Raw genomic sequence first — 21,263 nt, 5'->3', positions numbered from 1 at the left:
AAATGAGAAACTTCCAAAGTTGCTGAAGGCTTACACAGAAGGTTGAAGAACAAGCCACTCGTGTAGAAAGGTGAATAGTGTATTTGGACTGCTAGTCTAAAAAGATTAACAGAAAGAAGAAGGGAGAAGATAAAGACGAGAAGGGCGGCCAAACTGTAGGCTGACTTCTGAGGAAGAGTTTTTGCAGCGCAGAGAAGGAACAGAAAGCAGGGAAGGAAAGCCACAGCCACCATCTAACCTCACAGCACACCAAGAACACAGTAATACCTGACCTGTGTAGGCGCGCTGTGTAGGCTCACTATACAGGCTCATTGTATAGGATCACTGTGGTAGACACACTGTGTAGATGCACGGTGGTAGACTATGTAGGCACACTGTGTAGGTTCACTGCATAGACACACTGTGCAGACACATTGCAGATGCATTATGGTAGACTGCAGGTGCACTGCATAGACACGGTGTAGTCTCACTGTTTAGACACACTGTGTAGATGCACTGTGTAAACTCACTGTGGTAGACCGTGTGGGCACACTGTATAGACACATGGTGTAGGCGCACCGCGTAGACACACAGTGTAGACACAATGTGGTAGGCTCACTGCGTAGACACACTGTGTAGCTGCACTATGTAGACACACTGTTGTAGGCTCACTGTGGTGCCCTAAGAGGGGCTCCTGGCCAAAGGCCATCTTGCTGGAGATTCCAGACACACAGCTCGGCTCAGCTGTCCCAAAGGTGGAGGGAGCAGCATCCCGGCATACCTGGAGCCCACTCACAGGACACCAACACACTGTGGCTGTCTGAGTGGGACGCCCTCCTCCAGGGCTTTGGGTCTCCAACCCAAAACTTTAGAGAGAAAAGAAAGATGTAAGCTTTCTGGCTGGAACCATGGTCCATGACTGATGATCTTGATGGGTGTAATCCTATTCAAGTCACACAGACTTAAAATCACGCCTAGCGTGACTCGGCAAGATTTTTTCCTGACAGGATCTGTCAAAGAGTATCATGTCTGAGCGGCCCTCAGTTTCCTGTCCCGGCGAATGCAATCCCAATTGCCCGGGGAACAACAGCGTCTGTTCCACAGTCTCCCCTACTGGTAACATCTCCCCTCAGCCAGAGTGCCCGTTAACACCCTCTACAACAGCGAGCACGAGACCCTCTCTTCTGGGAAATTCGCAGACACCAGACTTCCCCTTTGCACAAGTACGAGTACACATCCCTCCTCACCAAGTGGTGGTGACCAGTGACAGAAAGACTACGGTGGCTTGCCACAGCCCCGATCTCACACAGACTCAGGCACACATGGAATCATGGCGTCCCAACTACAGGATGGCTTCAGAGGAAACGCTGACACAGTCTGCTACATACCCCTTAGCGATACACACTTTACAAATACCTACATCGAAGGAGGGAGTGAAGATGCGTGACAGGGAGGAGAGACCTGAGAGGACAAGGTCCCCGGGGAAATCCAAAGATACGGGGCCAGAGAGTGTATGTAAAAAGTGTCCTTTTATAAAACGTGTTTTATAGTTTACAAACCACTTTCCCCCTTATCTCTCGGAATCCTAACAACAATCTTAAAGAAAGATCCAATTATTTCCAGTCTGTCAGAGAGACTGAGGAGCCAGGTCCCATTGTGGGTACCAGGGCTGAGACCCATTCTCACTGCTCTGCCATGCTGCAGGCACAGACAGGTTGCTGTAATAAAGAGGAAACCTAAGGAGTTCACTCAGAGAGCCTCCTTGATCTAGGCTCTCTCTCTCTCTTTTTTTTTTTTTCCATGTTTATTTATTTTTGAGAGAGACAGAGACAGAATGCGAGTGGGTTGGGGCAGAGAGAGAGGGAGGCACAAAATCCGAGGCAGGCTCCAGGCTCTGAGTTGTCAGCACAGAACCTGACGCGGGGCCCGAACCCATGAAGTGCGAGATCATGACCTGAGTCGAAGTCAGATGCTCAACCAACTGAGCCACCCAGGCGCCCCTCGGCTCTCTCTTTTTAAAAAAAAAAAAGCATGGCTGGGGCGCCTGGCTGCTCCCATAGTGGAGTGTGCGACTTTGATCTCGGGGTTGTGAGTTCGAGCCCCACACTTGGGGGTAGAGATTACCCAAAAATAAATCTTTTAAAAAAAAGAAATTTAAAGAGCATGGCAGTTTATTTACTCCTACATGCGAATAGTCAATTTGAAAGACATCAGGCTACTGATGTGCTGACAAATGAAGTGCATTATCTCCCTGTATTCTGGTTCCACCCAAAGTGGGGAAAATGGGGAAAAGAGAAATTGTATCAATGCACATACTCTATGCAGCAAAACGTTTTCTGACTATGACTAAAGACTATTAGATTAAAAATGTTCCTTTCTTCACAAATTCATGCCTAACAATTCTGCATCGAGCCCTTTAGCGTTATGCCAAACAAGAAAACTTGGTGTTTTCTAGTGCTAGGTTGAGAAATCACCCCAGGATATTTTCATGCAGCTAACACTCAAATAGGTAAATAGAAAACATTACTAGAAAAGTATGAATATCCCGTCTGAATAATCTCTGATTACTGACCAAGGAGCGGTTCAAACTGGCACAAGTTGTCAAAAGAAAGCAGTAGGAAAGAAGACAGCCAGGCCGTGCCACAGGCTGACACAAACTTCTGGGGGCCTCCATGTCGAAGACACCATGATGTTATTTAAAGGGACAAAAGAAACTACACGTTCATTTATGTTAAGATGTCTTACCATGAGATTCAAGTCCAGCTCCCTGTGCCAGCCCATTGTCATAGGACTGAAAAAGAAAAACATCATTCAGTTTAATAGGGAAAGGATAAAAAATAAGTAAGTCCTCATGCTAATTTTTTGTTTCTTGATCCACTTTTATTTCTCCCTTATATCTTCTAAAATACTCACTCTTTCCTACAAAGGGGTAGTTCGAGCATTTTCAAGTACCTGATCTTATCTTATCCACCAAGTGAAATCACTAAACGCATACAGTTTGCACATTCTGAGATAGATTGTTCAGATAGCATCTATAGATTTGATTTCTACCAATAAAAAGACCCAAGCCTTACTCTTTTCCTATTGCAAGAATATACAAGTTGAAGGAAAATGGAGACTCTATACTCATAAAATATTATAAACATGAAACAAGTCTATTTTGAGACTTTTGGGCAGCCAAGGATCACAGTGCCTGCCTACCTTTGGATCTCCCCACACATCCTGCAAAATCAAAACAGAACAACAATGCAACTATATAAAACTGAAACCTTAGAGAAGCTGGAAGACACACGAAGCTATACATTACCTGCCTGTAGAAAAAGAAACGTCAAATCCCAGCAAGCTGCCTCTCACATCCCGCCACCTTTCTGCAGAGAGTGAGGGAAGTGTACGGAAAATCGTGAGGAAGGGAGTGGCAGGGAGCCAATGGGAGGCCTGAGACTCATCTAAAATTACTGCCAAAAGGAGAAGGTCCACCTTAGGCTGGCGAAGGACAGGCAGTCTTTGCTTTGTGCAGATCTGATATTACGAAGTCTGGGTACCATAACTTAAACAACACGATACGGATTCAAATGTCAGTCCCCACGGTATATTAACTGTGGGCAACTGCGCGGAGTACAAACTTGATGCTAGCACCTCAGCTCACAAATCGCTACGTGAATAACAGATGTGCATCACAATCAGTAACCAATCCAGTCCTCTTTTTCAAAGTCTGTTAGTCACGGGTCACTGCGCTTATTATTCAGTTCATGCACGGACAGCAAAGCGTAGGGGTGCGTTGTCTCTTTGTCTTAGTAATAAACCCACATGACGTTTTCCAAAAACAGAACCAGAATAGACTGGCCACCAAAGATAAAAGTGCAGTAAAGAAACGAAAAGCAGTACCACTAGAAGTGAAAATGAGATCAAACACGGAGCTTAGAAATAGCTGATCATAAGAATATGGACAGCACCACTGTCTGAGACCAGATACGACGTCAGAAGAGTAAGTGAAGGCAGAGCATCTAAGTGGGGACAATGGCCATGATGACAAGGATGGAGACATTCTAGAGAAGGGATGCTGGCAAAAAACTTCACAGGAAAGGAATCCTTCAAGTTATTTCACAACAATGACACCACAAAGGATAAAAGGTTGGATGCTGCTACAAACCTAGGAAGGAGTCCAATCATTTACCATGACAGAAAAGATGTTTACCCCATATCGTAAGTTACACAACAAACCAAGGCAAACACCGTTCAAACTACTCCCTCTCCCTCTTCTCTCCCTCTATACATATACTTTTTTTCCCCCAAACACTTTAACTCTCACTATTTCTAATGTTTTAAATTACAATGTACTAAAACTGGTTTCACCACTTAAAAAAATTCTCTGTACATCTGTAACTGCTAGAGAGTTTGACATTGTGGCAACAAGTTGGTACGGGTCACAGAGCAGTGCTGATTTCTTCCTGCCCCCCATGACTCAGATCACTGTCCTCACTTCAGCTGAAGTGACAGTGACAGTCTCTGTCACAGTCTCTGTCACAGTCTGGCTCCACCATGCAAAGCGAGCGCTGCCTGGACGGCCTAAGTTCTGACAGAACAGAGCCCTGACTGCTGGAAAGGACCTCAGAGTCTACAGCACTCACAGGGCATGACTTTGGTAAATCAAGTTAACAAGGAAGGGAGACAGGCCCTCTGCAGATCAGGTAATAAAGGATGCTCAAAGGAGCAACATTAAGAGACCCTGAGAAACAAGAAAAACAACCTCTCTCCTACCCGAAAATCATGAACACACAACACTTTCCCCAGCATGAAAAACACAAACACAAAACAACCACAAAATCAAACTCCACAAAAACTCATGAAAGAAGTCACACTTGGTTGATTGAAAAGAGTGCACTCTGGGTTTTTAAAAAATATTTATTTTGTGAGAGAGAGAGAGAGAGAGAGAGAGAGAGCGAGCCAGCAAGGGGCAGAGAGAGAGGGAGAAAGAAATTCCAAGCAGGCTCGGCACTGTCAGCACAGAGCCCGGTGTGGGGCTCAATCTCACCCAACTGTGAGTTCATGACCTGAGCCCAAACCGAGTTGGAAACTTTACCAACTGAACCACTCAGGCACCCCAAGAGTACACTCAAATAGGGGCTTGTGTAAGAAAAAAGAATATCCATGAAATGACTAAACAGACAAATCTTTATGAAGTAACTCTGGAAAGAAAACACAGGAAATGAATGAAAACATCTCGGTGTATGCAAATCTGCCCCCATTTCCCCAAAATGGCCATAAAACAGAAGAAAATTGTAATACAGCACCCCAAACTCAGGTGCTTACTATCAGGCAAGCAGCTGGGGGTATGAAAATGAAACTGAAAATTAAGAACAGAAAGGACAAACAGTAGGAAGAAATGAAGTTCAATGACTGCAGGGAAGAAACAGAAGAAAATAAGGAATAATAAGACCAAGGAATAGTAGTCTCAAAAGAAAAGACAATAAGGGACACTGAAGAAAAGGCAGAAAACAGCCAAGAGACTAAAACTGGGATACAGAAGTCAAAAAGGTCAGAGAGAAAATGACTGAAATGAAAGACAAGCAAAGAAGAAAGAACATACACAAAATTGGAGTACCTAGAGAACAAAGCAAAAAACGGACTGGAACTTGGGGTTAGCTAACTATGGGCTACAGGCTAAATGTGGCCTGTGGCCTGGTTCTGTAGAGTCCTGGGAGTACAGAAAATGGTCAAGCTCACTCGAAATGCAAATTAAAAATACACCGAGAGAGCATTTCTCACCCACACAAGACGGATAAAAATTAAAGAGGACGACAACTCATTCCACTGAGAGGCAGTGTGGAAAAGGCACTCTCCTACAGTGCTGGGAATATAAACTGGTCCACCCCTTTTATGGAGAGAAAATGGCAACATCTGATAAAACTAAATATGTATTTTCCTTTAGATCAAAAAAACCGCACTATTAGGAATTCATTCTGAAAATCTGTCTCCAACACATAAATGCATATGAAGATGGTTATTAGTTTCAACACTGTTTACATTCGGAAAATATGTACTCCACCTATGGAAGAATTCAAAAAAGTCATTTATGGAATGGAATAGTACAAAACTAAGTATCTTAGTTTTTTTGACAAGAATGAACAATAAAAACGTACACATCTGGGGGTGCCTGCGTGGCTTAGTCAGTTAAGCATTCGACTCTTGATTTTGGCTCAGGTCGTGCTCTCACGGTCCCTGAGTTCGAGCCCCATACTGGACTCTGTGCTGACAGTATGGAGCCTGCTTGGGATTCTCTCTCTCCTCTCTTTCTCTCCCCCTCACCCCCATGCTCTCCCTCGTTCTCAAAATAAATAAATAAACTTTTAAAAAAATGTACATATCTGCTCATCAAGAAGAAATACAGGAAGGCCAAACCAAACACTAATGAGATTGGTTCCCTACAGAGTGGTGGTAAAAACAAATGTTAGGAAAGGGGGAGTTAGGAAGGGACCAAAGACAAAAGGGACAGGAGACAGGGAATTACACATCTTGGAATATCTCTTCTTGTACAGCTCTCACTTTCAGAACCAAGTCAGTATTTCAAATATTAAGTAAGTTTAAAAAAAATTTTTTTAATATTTATTTTAGAGACAGAGCACAAGCAAGGGAGGGGCAGAGAGAGCCAGAGACAGAATCTGAAGCATGCTGCAGGCTCTGAGCAGTCAGCAGAGAGCCCGACATGGGGCTTGAACCCACGAACCATGAGATCATGACCCGAGCCAAAGTCGGATACTTAACTGACTGAGCCACCCAGGTGCCCCCAAATATTAAGTAAGTTTTTAAAAAAATCAACAAAATTGGGGCAAACTCTAAAATGGAACCCAAACAGAAACAAACTCAACTATATTTAAAAAAAATAACATAACCATAGCAAAGGGGGGAATAAAAGAAGTAACTCAAGTATTTCTTAAATATGGTATTTTGATTTACATACCCTCAGGTTCAAAACAAAGAGACAATGTATTCTGGATAACGGTAACCAGGTTGGTCACCATCAGAGAAGGGAGTTACAAAAAAACAAAAAAACAAAAAAAGGAGGATGATTAAAAAGGAACTCTGTGGAGGGCGCCTGGGTGGCTCAGTAGGCTAAGTATCCAACTCTTGGTTTTGGCTCAGGTCATGATCTCATGGTTCAGGACATCGAGCCCCGCATTGAGCTCTAACTGACAGCACAGAGCCTGCTTGGGATTCTCTCTCTCCCTCTCTCTGCCCCTCCTTTCCTCCCCACCCTCTCAAAAATAAATAAATATTAAACAGAAAGGAACCCTGTGGTGTTGGACTAAAATCCGAGGCATCAACAGGACTCACGGTTTTTAGTACATATGTAAAGTAACAGAGAGGTATGTGTAAGGGAGGGTGTGTTTGTGTATAGATGCATGCATGTACACATTTCCTAGCTTGGCTTGCTGAGAGAGGGGCTAGAAGCAATGCTACCCAGGACCATGATCATAGCCAGGGCCCAAATCCTCATTTCTACACACCATCCTCCGATAAGAACCAGGGCTCCTTGAAAAAATGATCGATTCCTGGGCTATGGCTAGGAAAGTAAAAGATGAACCTGGAATATCTTGTGGCAGAAAGCAAAGGGCTGCTCAAAGCATACAGGGGGAGAGACAAAAAAAGGCACAAGCATCTGCTTGAAGGGGTTCTCACTGGCTGAATCTGGGACAATCTGACCATTAAAATATATAATGATAGTAACAGGTAATAGCCCACTGGATCAAATAAGAATCTGGAGTTCAAGGTGATATGGATAGACAGAGAAAGAGAAAGCTTTTTCTAAAAGCAGAATTTCAACTGAAAATTACAGAAGAAATGACACAGCTGGAAAATCAATTGCATACCAACACTAGCAGACAAAGAACCTGTTAGCCCAGACAATCTTATTATAGTTGGATAAAGTCTGATGAAGGACAGATTATTTGACAGTCTCCAAAACATCTCGCCACAAGATACTGAATCCTTCTAGGTGGAAAAATTCTAACTCTACAGAGAAAAATACGGCATACACCACCTTAATCGAGTGATCAAAAGTTACTATCACTGGTAACAGGGCAAGTCAGTATGCTACACTCCCAAAGACAACACACTGAGGAGTGACACAGGGTCACTTTCTTAGTGTTCATGCCAAACCACATCATCACCTATCCTTCTACAGCACATAAATCTCTGTTTCTTTTAAAACTCCTTTCAGGCTCTGTTCTTTTGGACTCCACAGGCTTTTAAAAATGCCTGATCCACATTCTATAAAATCTGATCCACATTCACACATTCAATTAAAAACAATTTCATTCCTCTAAGAAATTAATTTTCATTTTGAAACACTAAGTGAAAGTTGAATTAACAGCCGAAAATAGTCTAATCTTTAAAACTAAAAACTCAGTATTCGGGAAGTAATAAACTTGGGAAGCAACACTTCTACGTCTCCAGTTTCATATAAGAGACGAAAAAGTAAAGCAAAAGATAATTCTGGCTGAGACTGAGCTTTCCTTACTACTGCCAATGAGAAGATTAAATTGTACTGTGAAAGAATAACATTTGCATTTGATATTCTCCTTAAAAATAAACCTTAGATTGAAAAAAAAAAAAGCACACGTCAAAGTATTAACAAAAATGATCCAAAAATCTATTGCTAGCCCAGTCAATCTTGTTATATTTGGTCTCTGCTAGTCAAATGACTTATGGAACTCCCACCTCACACCAAATATAGAAACAGTCTCCTCAAAGACACCATAAATCTCTACTATGCTTGGCCAGGGCTCTCCACTGACCCCTGCGAGGACAGTTTATCAAACATGTGCCTTTGAGATTTTGCTTCTTTTTTCTTCTAGGGCTGACCAATTTCTTTCTAGTAAAGACATTTGTTTCTTCAGACATAAATTACATTTAAATTTTAAGGGCCAATGAATCAATCTGCCCTTCACAATTATTTCTATATGGCTGTTCTGATTATACAAAGTATCTAAAAAGCAATGCTACTAACCTGATTTCCAGATTCTTGGTGGAAGAAAGAGGAGACGTGCATTTTACTGCAGCTCCCATATAGCAGCAATAATGATCTAAAATAGTCGATTTATCAACGTAACTCACCATACTTCTTCTAATGTAATTGATGGCTTTTTTCATATCCATGCCAGACCAGTTGTTGAGCATATAGCAAATGCAGGAAGCACAGTATACAAATCGCATGTCATTTTCACTGCCTTCAGGGACTGCGCAGAAACTGGAAGTAATAACAGTATGACACACGATTACATGGCAGCAGAATTTATTTTTTTTATTTTCTTGCAGGGTGGGTGAGAAACACGGGCTTCATGTCTTTTGTCACAGAAAAACCTATTATTAAATACAGATTTAAAAACCATATATTACTTGTATTAAGTCAACAAATAGAACTAGTACTCGAAAAATATAAAATGATCTCTAAATTACCCTCTGCTTCCAAGTTCTGATTTCTGGGTAGCTTTCCACACTACCAGTTACTCCTTACCAGATGCTACCACTCAGAGTAAGTTTATTTGCTCCCTACCACAGTTGTGGCACGCTAGCGTGAGAATGGGGGGAATGGAGCAGGTAAAACACAGGACCTATTGAATAGTAAGAAATTCCCAAACCCAAGTTTTGATGTGTGAAATTTCTTCCAAATGTATATGTAGATAACCACTAACTGATCATATTGTGCTGTAATTCAATTTTTACCTATTCTATTAGTTTCAAGAGAAGTAACAGTCTGTGCCTGGTATCTATTTCTTTATTTATAAAAGGGATACAGTGGCAATAATCAAAGACTACACCGAAACTTGGAGGTATCAGTCACATATGCTGGCTGAGGTCAAGATTCAGTTTTGCAGTATTTCCAATTAATGATAAAATATCTTATGTGTCTACATTAGTCTTCCCCTCACCGAGAGGGGTGGTTTTTTTTTCTTTAATTGTAGTTATCATCATTTGCTTTGACAATAACCTTTATCTTTCAGTTAATGACACCAGTGTTTCAAGATTTTAAGTAAACTCTACACCAAATGTGGGGCCTGAACTCACAACTGGGAGGTCAAGAGTCACATGCTCCACTGACTGAGCCAGCCACATGCCTGAGGGAAGGTTTTTTGTTTTTTTTTTTAAGTCTAGAGAGAGAGAGAGAAAGAGACAGAGAGAGAGAGAGAGAGAAAGCGTGCACGAGCAGGGGAAGGGCAGAAAGAGGGAGAGAGAGAATCCCTAGCAAGCTCCTCCGTGCTGCCAGTGCAGAGCCTGATGTGGGGCTCAGCCTCACGAACGTGAGATCACGACCTGAGCTGAAACTAAGAGTCAGACGCTTAACTGACTGAGCCACCCAGGTGCTCCCCGAGAGCAGTGTTTTTAAACCTTGACAGTTAAATAGAGCTATTAATAGATGGAGCACTGACTTAACAATATAGCAGAATTTGTTTACAAAATCTCTTCACTAAACAGGATCACTACTGCTTTGTCATTTCCTAGATTTGAAAACAATTTTCCCCTTAAAACTCCAGATATACCATACAAACCACCAAATATTAATAAATACACTAAGTTCTTTTTCTATCTTTTATAAATGTCATTGAAACCACTTACACTAGCATCTAATATTCAGCGTTCATCCCTTTCTCCCCCCAATCACTATGTCTTAATAAAAGTTCAGATTAAATGTATGCTTACTTCAAAATATCCATTTTTTTCACCGAGAAGGTAAATTAAAATCCATCTTACAAATGAAACCATTCAACCACTTATTTATGAATCTATTTACTGTGTCACTTAAAAACAGAGAGGAAGAAAGGAGTTCTGCTAGTGTGATTTCTCTTTACTCACATAAAAAATCTTGGATCTTTTTTTTCTTTTTTTGATTAGGCATTTAACTTTATGTATGTACAGTGAACTTCAGGTGGTTCTAATAAGGGTTTATGATAAACCCTAAAGTTCTAGTACAGTACTGTACCCGTTTTTTACTTGTATAAAATTTTTCCAAGAAAGACAGAAAGAAAAGGGAAAAAAAAAAATCAAAGAGTGACCCATACCTCCCATCTTCCAGCTGAAGAGCTCTCAAGCCTGCTAAGCAAGCTTCCTTATTTACTCGGCTTAGGTCATCTCCAAGAATAACTAAGCATGAAAGGCCAGTGTAGGTCATTGCTATGTGGCCACTATCATAAGGATGAGCTGTTCCAGGATTCTAAATTCAAAATAAACATAATGTTAATGAACTAGTAAACTGAAAACTTACTTCATTAAGCAATCTAATGCAAGGTTTCAGGAACTAGGAAAATGCAATGTTTATACTGATTTGTACTGACACCTGATTGAAAAAGCAAACCTCCATTTTACATGACTCAATGTAAGTATAATCACATACTTTGCAGGCTACACAATTCTTAAACTTATCCTGCAAATCTAAAGCTTCAGGGAAGTAGTGCTTTTACACAAATAAACCAAATTATTTGAACTTCAAATGTCATCAACCATATCACTGATAACTTAAGTCTCAAGAAGTTAGAAAAGCACAGAGCTTTTCAAACAGAAACAATTTATGAAAGAAATAAAAATCCTTTTACTGTACAAATCCAAATTAAAAACCATAGTGACCACCATATAAAAATATTACAAAACAACACAGTTGAAAAACCTCATTCTGCTCCCATATACAATTTAATGAGTCTTTAAAACATATTAGCACTTAGAATAACAAAAAGCAAAGAGCTCTGTTACCAAAACTGAAAAAAATCTCTAGAAATAAAACAGTGTAACTTTTAAAATTTAGAGCCCAACGCATCCTGCTGGCAAAAAGTGTTCTGGAAGACTATCAGACCAGCAAATTGCTGAGGCGGAGCAGAGAAGTCTTACCAGGAAGCATTACCACGTTGTGTCGGATTTGTTTTACCACTCTGTTTCAACAAAAGATAACCACAGTTATCAAAGAACTCTTAAGCTACAAAATATGTGACTCATATAGGAAATCCTGTAAAGACCCTAGGCACTGGCACTGGCATTGATAAAATCTGGATTTAAAAAAAGTGTTTACTATGCCAAGTAACTTGATGTCCCACAATATACAAAGCATTCAGAGTTTTAGGGGGACCTGGGTGGCACACATGATTAAGTGTCCAACTCTTGAGCTCGGCTCAGGTCACAATCTCACAGTTTGTGAGTTTGAGCCCCAAGTCGGGCTCTGCACTGATGGTGCAGAAGCTGCTTGGGATTCTGTCTCTCCCTCTCTCTGCCTCCCTCCAGCTTGTGCTCTCTGTCAAAATAAATAAACTTAAAAAAAACAAAAAAAAGCATTCAGAGTTTTACAATTAATTTCAAATAATCAGCTGATCCTATGAATCAGTCACTAAAAAAAAAAAATATTTCACCTGAAAAATGTAAGATTTCACAATGTACTAATTTATGTAAGTTTAAGAATGTCTTAAGTGCTTTTTTTTTTTTAATTGAAGTGTAGTTGACACACAACGAAGAACATTTTAATTTTGAAAGAATAAGAGTGTATTTTAAAATTCATCTCTCTCACTGGTTTCCCTTCTATCTCAGTTTAGGTTCATCAATAATTGCTCCAAATTCTAGAGTAACTGCTCAGCATACTGGAAAGCGAAAGTGAAGCTTGTACCAAGGTTCTGGTTCAAGCAGACTCCTCACCTACTATAATAAACGTTAACTTCGGGGCACCTGGGTGGCTCAGACAGTTAAACCTCTGACTTTGCTCAGGTCATGATCTCGTGGTTCATGAGTTCAAGCCTTGAGTCGGGCTCTGTGCTGACAGCTCGGAGCCCGGAGCCTGCTTCAGATTCTGTGTCTACCTCTCTCTCTGTCCCTCCCCCACTGATGCGCTCTCTCTCTCTCTCTCTCTCTCTCTCTCTCTCAGAAATAAAAACATTAAAAACAAAATTTTAAAAAATTATAATAAATGTTAACTTCTACAACCGGTGAAATGCACCAAATCTTGGCTATACTACTCACTGGCCTGCTTCATTCCTCCTACTAGAATGTGGATATTAGTACCTCCCTCATGGGGTTATTGTGAGGGTTAAATAAAGTTACTGTGATAAAGATGCTGGTTATCTTGGTGACGATGCAAGCACAAGGCAGATACCCAAAGGGCCAGTACTTCTTGGGAGTCATGAACTAGGGTCCCAGAACCACCAGGCAGGAAATCACATTATTTTTCTGCTCACTGACCTTCTGTGGTTCCTCACAGAACAAGTTTGCACAGTGTTCAAGACCTTCTATAATCTGACACCACCCTACCCATCCGGCCTTACGTCTACAATTCCTTATATGGTCTCACAAACAGGCCAAACAAATTTTCATCTTGCTAACACTTAGAATTCATTCTGAGTTCCTCCCTTCAACTGAAACTCTGGTACTCCCAGCTATTCTATTCCACATTTGTAACAGCCTTCTTACAACTCCCACAGCCCGTTTCATTTCTTGGTACTTAAAGTAAACACCTACTAGGTTAAAAAGTACCAGGGGGAATCCAAACACAAATCAAATGTGGAGCTTAACCTTAAGGGCAGATCAAGTAATTACAATACGAAGTAGGACATAAAAGCGTCATGAGGGAGACAAAGTAACACAAAGCTTTAAATAAAGGATTCTTGTCTGTGCCAGAAGAGGAACTTGGAGGGTGGAGAGGAGAGGCGAGGCGAGGAGAGGTGAGGTGAGGAGAGGAAAGGAGAGGCGGCTTCATAGGTAGAAGAAAAAGTAAAAGCAATGCAGAGAAAGAAAATTCTGGGTATTTAGCATGTACTGGGGACGACACATAATGTAAGAGACAATACAGAATTTGTGAAGGAAAACAGTGAGAAGAGTAGGCGGAGAGGCTCCATCAGTGTTTCCCGAAAAGTTCTCTATGGCCCTGGAAGGTCCTGGGGCATTTACCAGACAGGGTGGTTTGGTGAATTCGGAAGAAAAATTGCTGACACTACTGTATTTATGTACTGTGTCGGGAAATCCCATGTGCCTCTTCAGATTCTCGCCGACTCTGAGCCAACTGCTCCTGGGGGGCCTACGTGAGTCGACTGGAGTCTCCTGCTCCTTCCACCACTCAAATTCAGACGAACACAACGTGGCATGGAGTGGGACCCAACCTCCCCCAGAAGATGCCAGGGGTCTAGGTGAATTAGAGCCAAAAAGAGGTTTCGGGAGACTGTAAACCAAAGCAAAAATGTTTTTGTGTTTTTAAATTTTATTCTTGTTATTTAAAAAAACGTGTTAGGGGTGGCGCCTGGGTGGCTTAGTTGGTTGAGCATCGGACTTCACCTCAGGTCACGATCTCGCAGTCTGTGAGTTCTAGCCCTGCACTGGGCTCTCTGCTGTCAGCGCAGAGCCCACCTCGGATCCTCCTCCCTTCCCCCTCTGCCCCTCCCCCACTTGCTTTCTCTTTCTCTCTCAAAAATAAATAAGCATTTAAAAATAAATAAATAAAATTGTCTTCAGAAGGGGGTACAGAAGGGGATTGTCTTTTACAAGTAATGTTATCAAAGTCCAGCTTTATTTCAACGAGGGCAGGTAAGCGTCTGAATAAGGTACGGCACTATAAAGCAGTTGTCATGACCACATGGCACGGCACCCAGAGAGCCTGTCCAATACGAGTAACGGGACAGCCATCTTCCTGAGGACCAGCATCAGCGGGAAAATATTACATGCACAGCAAAAAGGGAACAGATTTTGTGAATTCTTTGTTTTTAGATTCCTTGCTAAAAGCAGCGGGCACACGTGATTAGACACATCTTGGCAAATTCACATGACCTTGACACAGGCAAGGTGATCTACAGCCTAAGGCAGAGGAAGAAAGTTGAACCAGTGCCTCTATGAAAACATGCTGCCTTCTCCCAAATTACTGCTATTTATTCTAAAATTAGGAAGAGAGTATGAAAAAACAGGCAAAAGACAACCTGCCTATTGCCTCAAATTCGTTGCTCTTCATGTGTCTTCAATCACTGCCTTGGCAAGAGATTTTTGTTTCATTCTTTAGAAACATGAGCCAAATGTAAAGTCCTTCACTAACACAGAAGTTCACTGGCTTCCTCGAGAGCAAGCACCAAGCACAGGAGAGCTGTATTTCCAATTCTCCAGGAAATCACCAGTAATTTTGACACACAAACAATAGGAGGAGAGACATAATACTTGTGACGGTAGCAAATTCTGCGTGCACACATACTGTGCATAGTTCCAGGAAGTAGGGTGGGTATCACTTTCCTTTAAGTAAAGGTCATAATACACATTAGCAGACAATATTTAGCTATAATGAAACACAGAAGCCTGGCTTCTGTGTCATTTCTTAGTTTTCTTTCCCACTAAAATCCATCCATCTCCCTCCTCCCTCCTCCCCACCCAGAAAGAACTCACCTTTGATGGGTTGAATGGAATACCCAGGTATGAAGAGCCTCGGAAACCACAGCGATTTAGATTGGATCCTAGAAAATAAAACCATGTACTTATTTAAAGTATATTTTATTTTTGAACAGACTCTAAAGCAGATCAATTATATATTCTTTCAGAAACTGAGTATTTTAGTACCAAAGCTTTGTCACTGTCTCCATTTTCATTCTAGCATGTGCCAGGTGTGTTCTCATTTTATGGGAATCTCACTTAATTTTCCAACCAGTCAGAGACAAAATAATGATTTCCTACCACATACCTTTAGTTTATAGCCTACCTCACTGCAGGTGAAATGCTTTCAAACCTTTTCTATACGATTATTTTTCATGTGATCAACATAATCAACCCCGTGTTAAAGAGCAGAAAACAGAAGCCCAGAGGTTAAGTGACATGTTCAAAGTAACAATCAGTTAATTACACATCTGGATCTGGAATCCTAACTTCCCTTCCACTGCCTTTTTATTTTAACTTACTGCTTCTTTATATGTGAGCAAACTAAACACCTAAGATGCCCTAGTCACAAAAAAATGTATTTTAAATTTAAAAAACTTTTTTTTTTATTAATTTTTGAGAGAGACAGAGAGAGCGAGCAGGGGAGGGGCAGAGAGAAAGGGAGAGAGAAAATCCCAAGCAGGCTCCACACCGTCATCACGGAGCCTGATGTAGGATTCAAACTCACAAACCACGAGATCATGACCTGCGCAGAAACCAAGAGTCGGGTGCTTAACCGAATGAGCCACCCAGGCACCCCCCGCCCCATACTTTGTATTTTAGTACGGACAAACCTTTGTTCTGAGTCCAATGATCCACTCTACTTTGTTTTTATTTTTTATTTCAGAGAGAGAGTGCGCACACATGCAAGCAGGTAAAGGGCGGGGTGGGGGGTAGGGAGAGAGAATGTGAAGCAGGCTCCATGCTCAGCTCAGAGCCCAACGTGGGGCTTGATCCCTGGGATTATGACCTGAGCTGAAATCGGGTCAACTGAACCACCAAGGCACCCCATCCACTCTGCTTTGAAGTACTAGGAACCTGAGAAAGAAAATAAGCTGGAAACGAAGTCACATCCATGAAAAGGGAGCCTTGTGCATTGGTGGTGGGAATATAAATTGGTACAGCCATTATGGAATACAGTATGGAGGTTCTTCAAAAAATTATACACAGAACCACTATATGATTCAGCAATGCCACCACTGGGTAGATAGCCAAAGGAAACAAAATCACCATTTCAAAGAGCTATGTGCACCCCCATGAATGCTGCAACATAATTTGTAACAGCCAAGACATGGAAACAACCTAAGTGTCTATCAACAGAGGAGTGAAAAAATCTCTCTCTCACACACACACATACACACACACACCCACTGGATGAGTGGATAAAGAAAATTTCACACACACACACACACACACACACACACACACACACACACACGCATATCCAGAATGTTAATCAGCCATGAAAGAGCAAATTCTGCCTTTTGTGACATTATGGATGCCACATGCAATAAGTCAGAGAGAAACAAATATTGTATGTTCTCACTTACATGTGGAATTTAAAAAGGCTGAACCATGGAAACAGAGCAGAATGGTAGTTGACAGGAGCTGGGAGAAATGGTGAGATGTTAGTCAAAAGTACAAACGTCTACCTATAAGATGAGTAAGTTCTGGGGAGCTAATGCACAGGATGATGACTATAATTAATAGGACTGTGTTATACACTTGAAAGTTATTAGGAGAGATCTTAAATGTTGTCACCACACACTCACACAGGGTAATTATGTAAGGGGACTGTGGTAATCATTCTGCAATATATTCATGTATCGAACATCATGTTGTATACTTTACACTTACACGTGTTATATGTCAACAATACCTTTATGAAGCTGCAAAAAAAAAAAAAAACTATAAATGAATAATTAGTTATACCCACAACAAGAAAATGGTTATGGGTTTGATTGCCATTAGAAAATCAGCATGATAGACACAGAAGATAGAAATGTAGTATCAGCAGACTGTACTGTATCATTAATAAAAAAAAAAAAACGTAGATTTATAAATACGTTCTGACGTGAGAAACCAGTTTCATTATCTCTTAGGACTGGAACATGACTAAATCATAGTAACTGTTTTTCACTCTATTTTTTCAACACAGGTACTCTATTCAGCTTTCTATCTCTCATAAACTTACAACAGTAACTTAAACATTAATTTCTTATACAATTTAGGGAACTTTATCCACTAAATTTAAAATTCTCCACTGACCACCTTACACTTACATTTTTTTTTAACAAAAAAAATCTGAAAAAGGGTATTACCTAATGGTGATGATATTAATGAACATAGTTCTCTTATCTCTGCTAAAGACTTTTAAATGACTAAGCCACTTAAGACTCGCCATTATATAATAAGAGTCATAAAAAGGCTCAGACTCTGAATGGATAATGCTACATCTGAGAATTGACTCCAGGAACTTCCCATATGAGAAAGGTCGTATGCACAGAAACACCCAGGCCAGTATTACACTGGTGAAAATTTAGAAGCAACACAGAAGTCCAAGAGGTTAAATATAATACTATATCTCATCAAAGGAACATGATACTGCTAATAATTAGGGAAAACTATGTAGCAACATGGAGAAATGATCAAGTTAAGAGAAAAGGTAGGATGCGAACATTTATGTGATTATATTTACAATTAACCAAAGGATGCTTATCAACAAAGCCCAGAAAGGAATAAACAAAATAATATTGTGTGGAATGACAGGAGAGTGAATTCTGTTCTTTGTATCAGTCAGTGTTGCCATAACAAATTACCACAGAACTTATTAACTTGAAACCACACCCATTTGTTATCCGGCAGTTCTGTAAGTTCCAAAGTCCAAGATCAGCCTCACCAGGCTGGAATGGAGAGCCACCAGGGGCTGCGCTCCCTACTGGAGGCTCTGGGGGACAGTTGGCCCCAAGTTCCTTCCACTTGTCCAGTGTGTGGGACTGAGTCTCCACATCTTTGATCACCGCCAGCTGGGGCCCTTGCCACTGCTCACACCTGGGCCCCTGGACCCAAGCGTCTGCAACGGGGCTGAAATCTTTCTCCTGTCCTAGGGCCTCCCCTGTACATGGAACACCTACAGATCATCTCCCTATTTTGAGGTCAGCTGACCAGTAACCTTAACTTCATCTTCAAAGTCCATGGTGCTTAGTGTTTGAATAAGTACGGTACAGGAACTTAGGGGAGAGAGAGGGCGAGGGGGAACATCTTAATTCTAACACAGCTTCCAAACTCCAAACTGGGTGTAATATTATACTTTTCTAAAAATAAATTGTCTTCACCAAGTCACAGATGTCTTTATCCCTTTATCACCACTTGTTTTAATCCCTCCTAATTGGGGGAACGGCATGTCAAAGGTGTATTTTCCCTAGGCTTAATATTTCATTGGATGCTGAAATTATCTTCCTTAATTCCTGACATATTTTTTTAATTTTTTTTTTTTAACATTTATTTAGTTTTGAGACAGAGAGAGACAGAGCATGAACAGGGGAGGGGCAGAGAGAGAGGGAGACACACAATCTGAAACAGGCTCCAGCCTCTGAGCTGTCAGCACAGAGCCCGACGCGGGGCTCAAACTCACAGACGGTGAGATCATGACCTGAGCCGAAGTGGGACGCTTACTGACATATTTTTTAATGTTTTTTTTTCTCTCTTATTTCCCCTTAGGAATGCCCTTTTAAGGATTATCCTTTTTTTTTTTTTAAATGTTTATTTATTGGGGCGCCTGGGTGGCTCAGTCAAACATCTGTTTCGGCTCAGGTTACGATTGCATGGTTCCTGAGTTTGAGCCCCACATGGGGGTCCATGCTGTCAGTGCAGAGCCTGCTTGGGATTTTCTCTGTCTCTCTTCTCCTCTTCCTCTGTCCCTGCCCCTCCCCCGCTTGTGCCCGTGCATGCGCACTCTCTCTCTCAAAATAAAAACTTAAAAAATGTTTTTAAATGTTTATTTATTGGGGGTGGGGCAGAGAGAGAGGGAGAGAATCTCAAGCAGGCTCAGCAGAGTCAGTGCAGAGCTGGATGCGGGGCTCAATCTCACAAAAAATAAGCCTTAAAAAAAAACGGGGGTTGGGGGAAAAAGTTGTGCATCCCTGTTTCAGGTCTGAGTATATACTTCACTTAGGAAGCCTACCTTGAGCCCCCTTCTAAAAGGGTCCTGCCTCAATGTTGATGGCTGCCGAATGCTGCTGAATGCAGGCTGGGGTGGCTGTGTCAATTTCTTAAAACAATGTCTCCTGAATGCCTGACTCTTCCTATCAGGCTCTGCAGCATTTTACCCATGGTAGAACTGCTTTCAAAATTCAATCTTCTCTAAGAGACTAAAAATCAATTATATATAAATCTTCAGGTACTCTGAATTATAAGGCAAAGGTTTACATTCAAACTTAACAAAAATTTTTTTTAAATGTTTATTTATTTTTGAGAGAGAGAGAAAGAGCACACACGCATGGGAAAGGGCGGAGAGAGAGGGGACAGAGGATCCAAAGCAGCGTGGACGCTGATAGCAGCGAGCCCGATGTGGGGCTTGAACTCACCAACCGTGACATCATCCATGACCTGAGCCCAAGTCAGAGGCTTAATCAACTGAGGCAACCAGGTGCTCCTACATTCAAACTTGTTAAAAGTTCTGCAGTGAAGTCATAATCAAAAACCAAACCAAACAAAACAAAACAAAAAAAACCCAAAAAACAAAAATTCAATCCTCTCAATTCCTGCCACCACTTTATCACCTAGGTTCATGTAATATTCTAAATCCTGTGTTTTTGAGGTGCCTGGCTGGCTCAGTCAGTAGAGCATGTGACTCTTGATCTTGGGGTTGTGAGTTCAAGCCCCATGTTGGGTGTAGAGACTACTTAAAAATAAAATCTTTAAAAAATAGTAATAGATCTTGTGCTGCCATTTCAACAATCTTCATAGCACTTTCACCAGGGGTAGGTTCCATCTCAAGAAACCACTATTTTTGCTCATCCATAAGGAGCAATTCCTCATCCGTTCAAGTTTTACCATGAGATTGCAGGAATTCGGTCACATCTTCAGGCTCCACTTCTAGCTCTCCTGATGTTTCCACCACATCTGCAGGGACTTCCTCCACTGAAGTCTAGGACCCCTCCAGGTCATCCATGAGAGTTGGAATTAACTTCTTCCAAACTCCTGTGAATGTATTTTGACCTCTTCCCATGAAACACAGATGTTCTTCGTGGCATCTAGACTGGGGAATCATTTCCAGAAGGTTTTTATTTTATTGTACCTACATCCATCAGGGGAATCCCTACTTATGGCAGCTACAGCCTTACAATGCATTTCAATGAGACCTGAAATCAAAATGACTCCTTGACCCCTGAGCTGCAGAATGGACGCTGTGTTAGCAGGCATGAAAACAACATTCATCTCATTGTACATCTTCATCTGAGCTCTTGGGTGACCAAGTACACTGTCAATGAGCAATAATATTTTGAAGGAAATCTTTTCCGAGCAGGTCTCAACAGCAGGCCTAACATATTCAGTAAGCCATGTTGTAAACAGATGTGCTGTCATCCAGTCTTTGTTGTTCCATTTATAGAGCACAGGCAGAGTAGAGTTAGCAGAACTGAGGGCCCTAGGATTTTCAGAAATGGTAAATGAGGGGCACCTGGATGGCTCAGGGGGGCTAAGTGTCCGACTCATGCTTTTGGCTCAAGTCATGATCTCACAGTTAGTGAGGTCAAGCTTCACACTGGGCTTTGAGTTGACAGCAGAGATTCTGCTCCGGATTCTCGGTCTCCCTCTCTCTCTCAAACATAAATAAACACTTAAAAAAGAGAGAGAGAAATGGTAAATGAGCACTG

The 21,263-nt window shown here is 41.4% G+C and overlaps 1 protein-coding gene across 1 annotated transcript in view; it reads right to left on the bottom strand.

The window, feature by feature from the left end:
• PGGT1B (protein geranylgeranyltransferase type I subunit beta) overlaps positions 1–21,263 on the bottom strand; it is a 62,918-nt gene that overhangs the window by 20,699 nt on the left and 20,956 nt on the right. Inside the window, exons 3-6 of the mRNA XM_025923676.2 lie at positions 15,364–15,431; positions 11,037–11,188; positions 9,094–9,226; positions 2,725–2,770 (exon numbers count right to left, since the gene is read on the bottom strand). Of these exons, the coding sequence (XP_025779461.1) occupies positions 2,725–2,770; positions 9,094–9,226; positions 11,037–11,188; positions 15,364–15,431 (399 nt within the window). The remainder of the gene's footprint in view (positions 1–2,724; positions 2,771–9,093; positions 9,227–11,036; positions 11,189–15,363; positions 15,432–21,263) is intronic.

The sequence above is a fragment of the Puma concolor genome, chromosome A1, assembly GCF_028749965.1.
Source record: "Puma concolor isolate L17-30 chromosome A1, mPumCon1.1.hap2, whole genome shotgun sequence".
NCBI classification, from domain to species: domain Eukaryota; kingdom Metazoa; phylum Chordata; class Mammalia; order Carnivora; family Felidae; genus Puma; species Puma concolor.
Note: the sequence above shows the minus strand (reverse complement) of the source record. Positions and strands in the feature narration are given on the sequence as shown.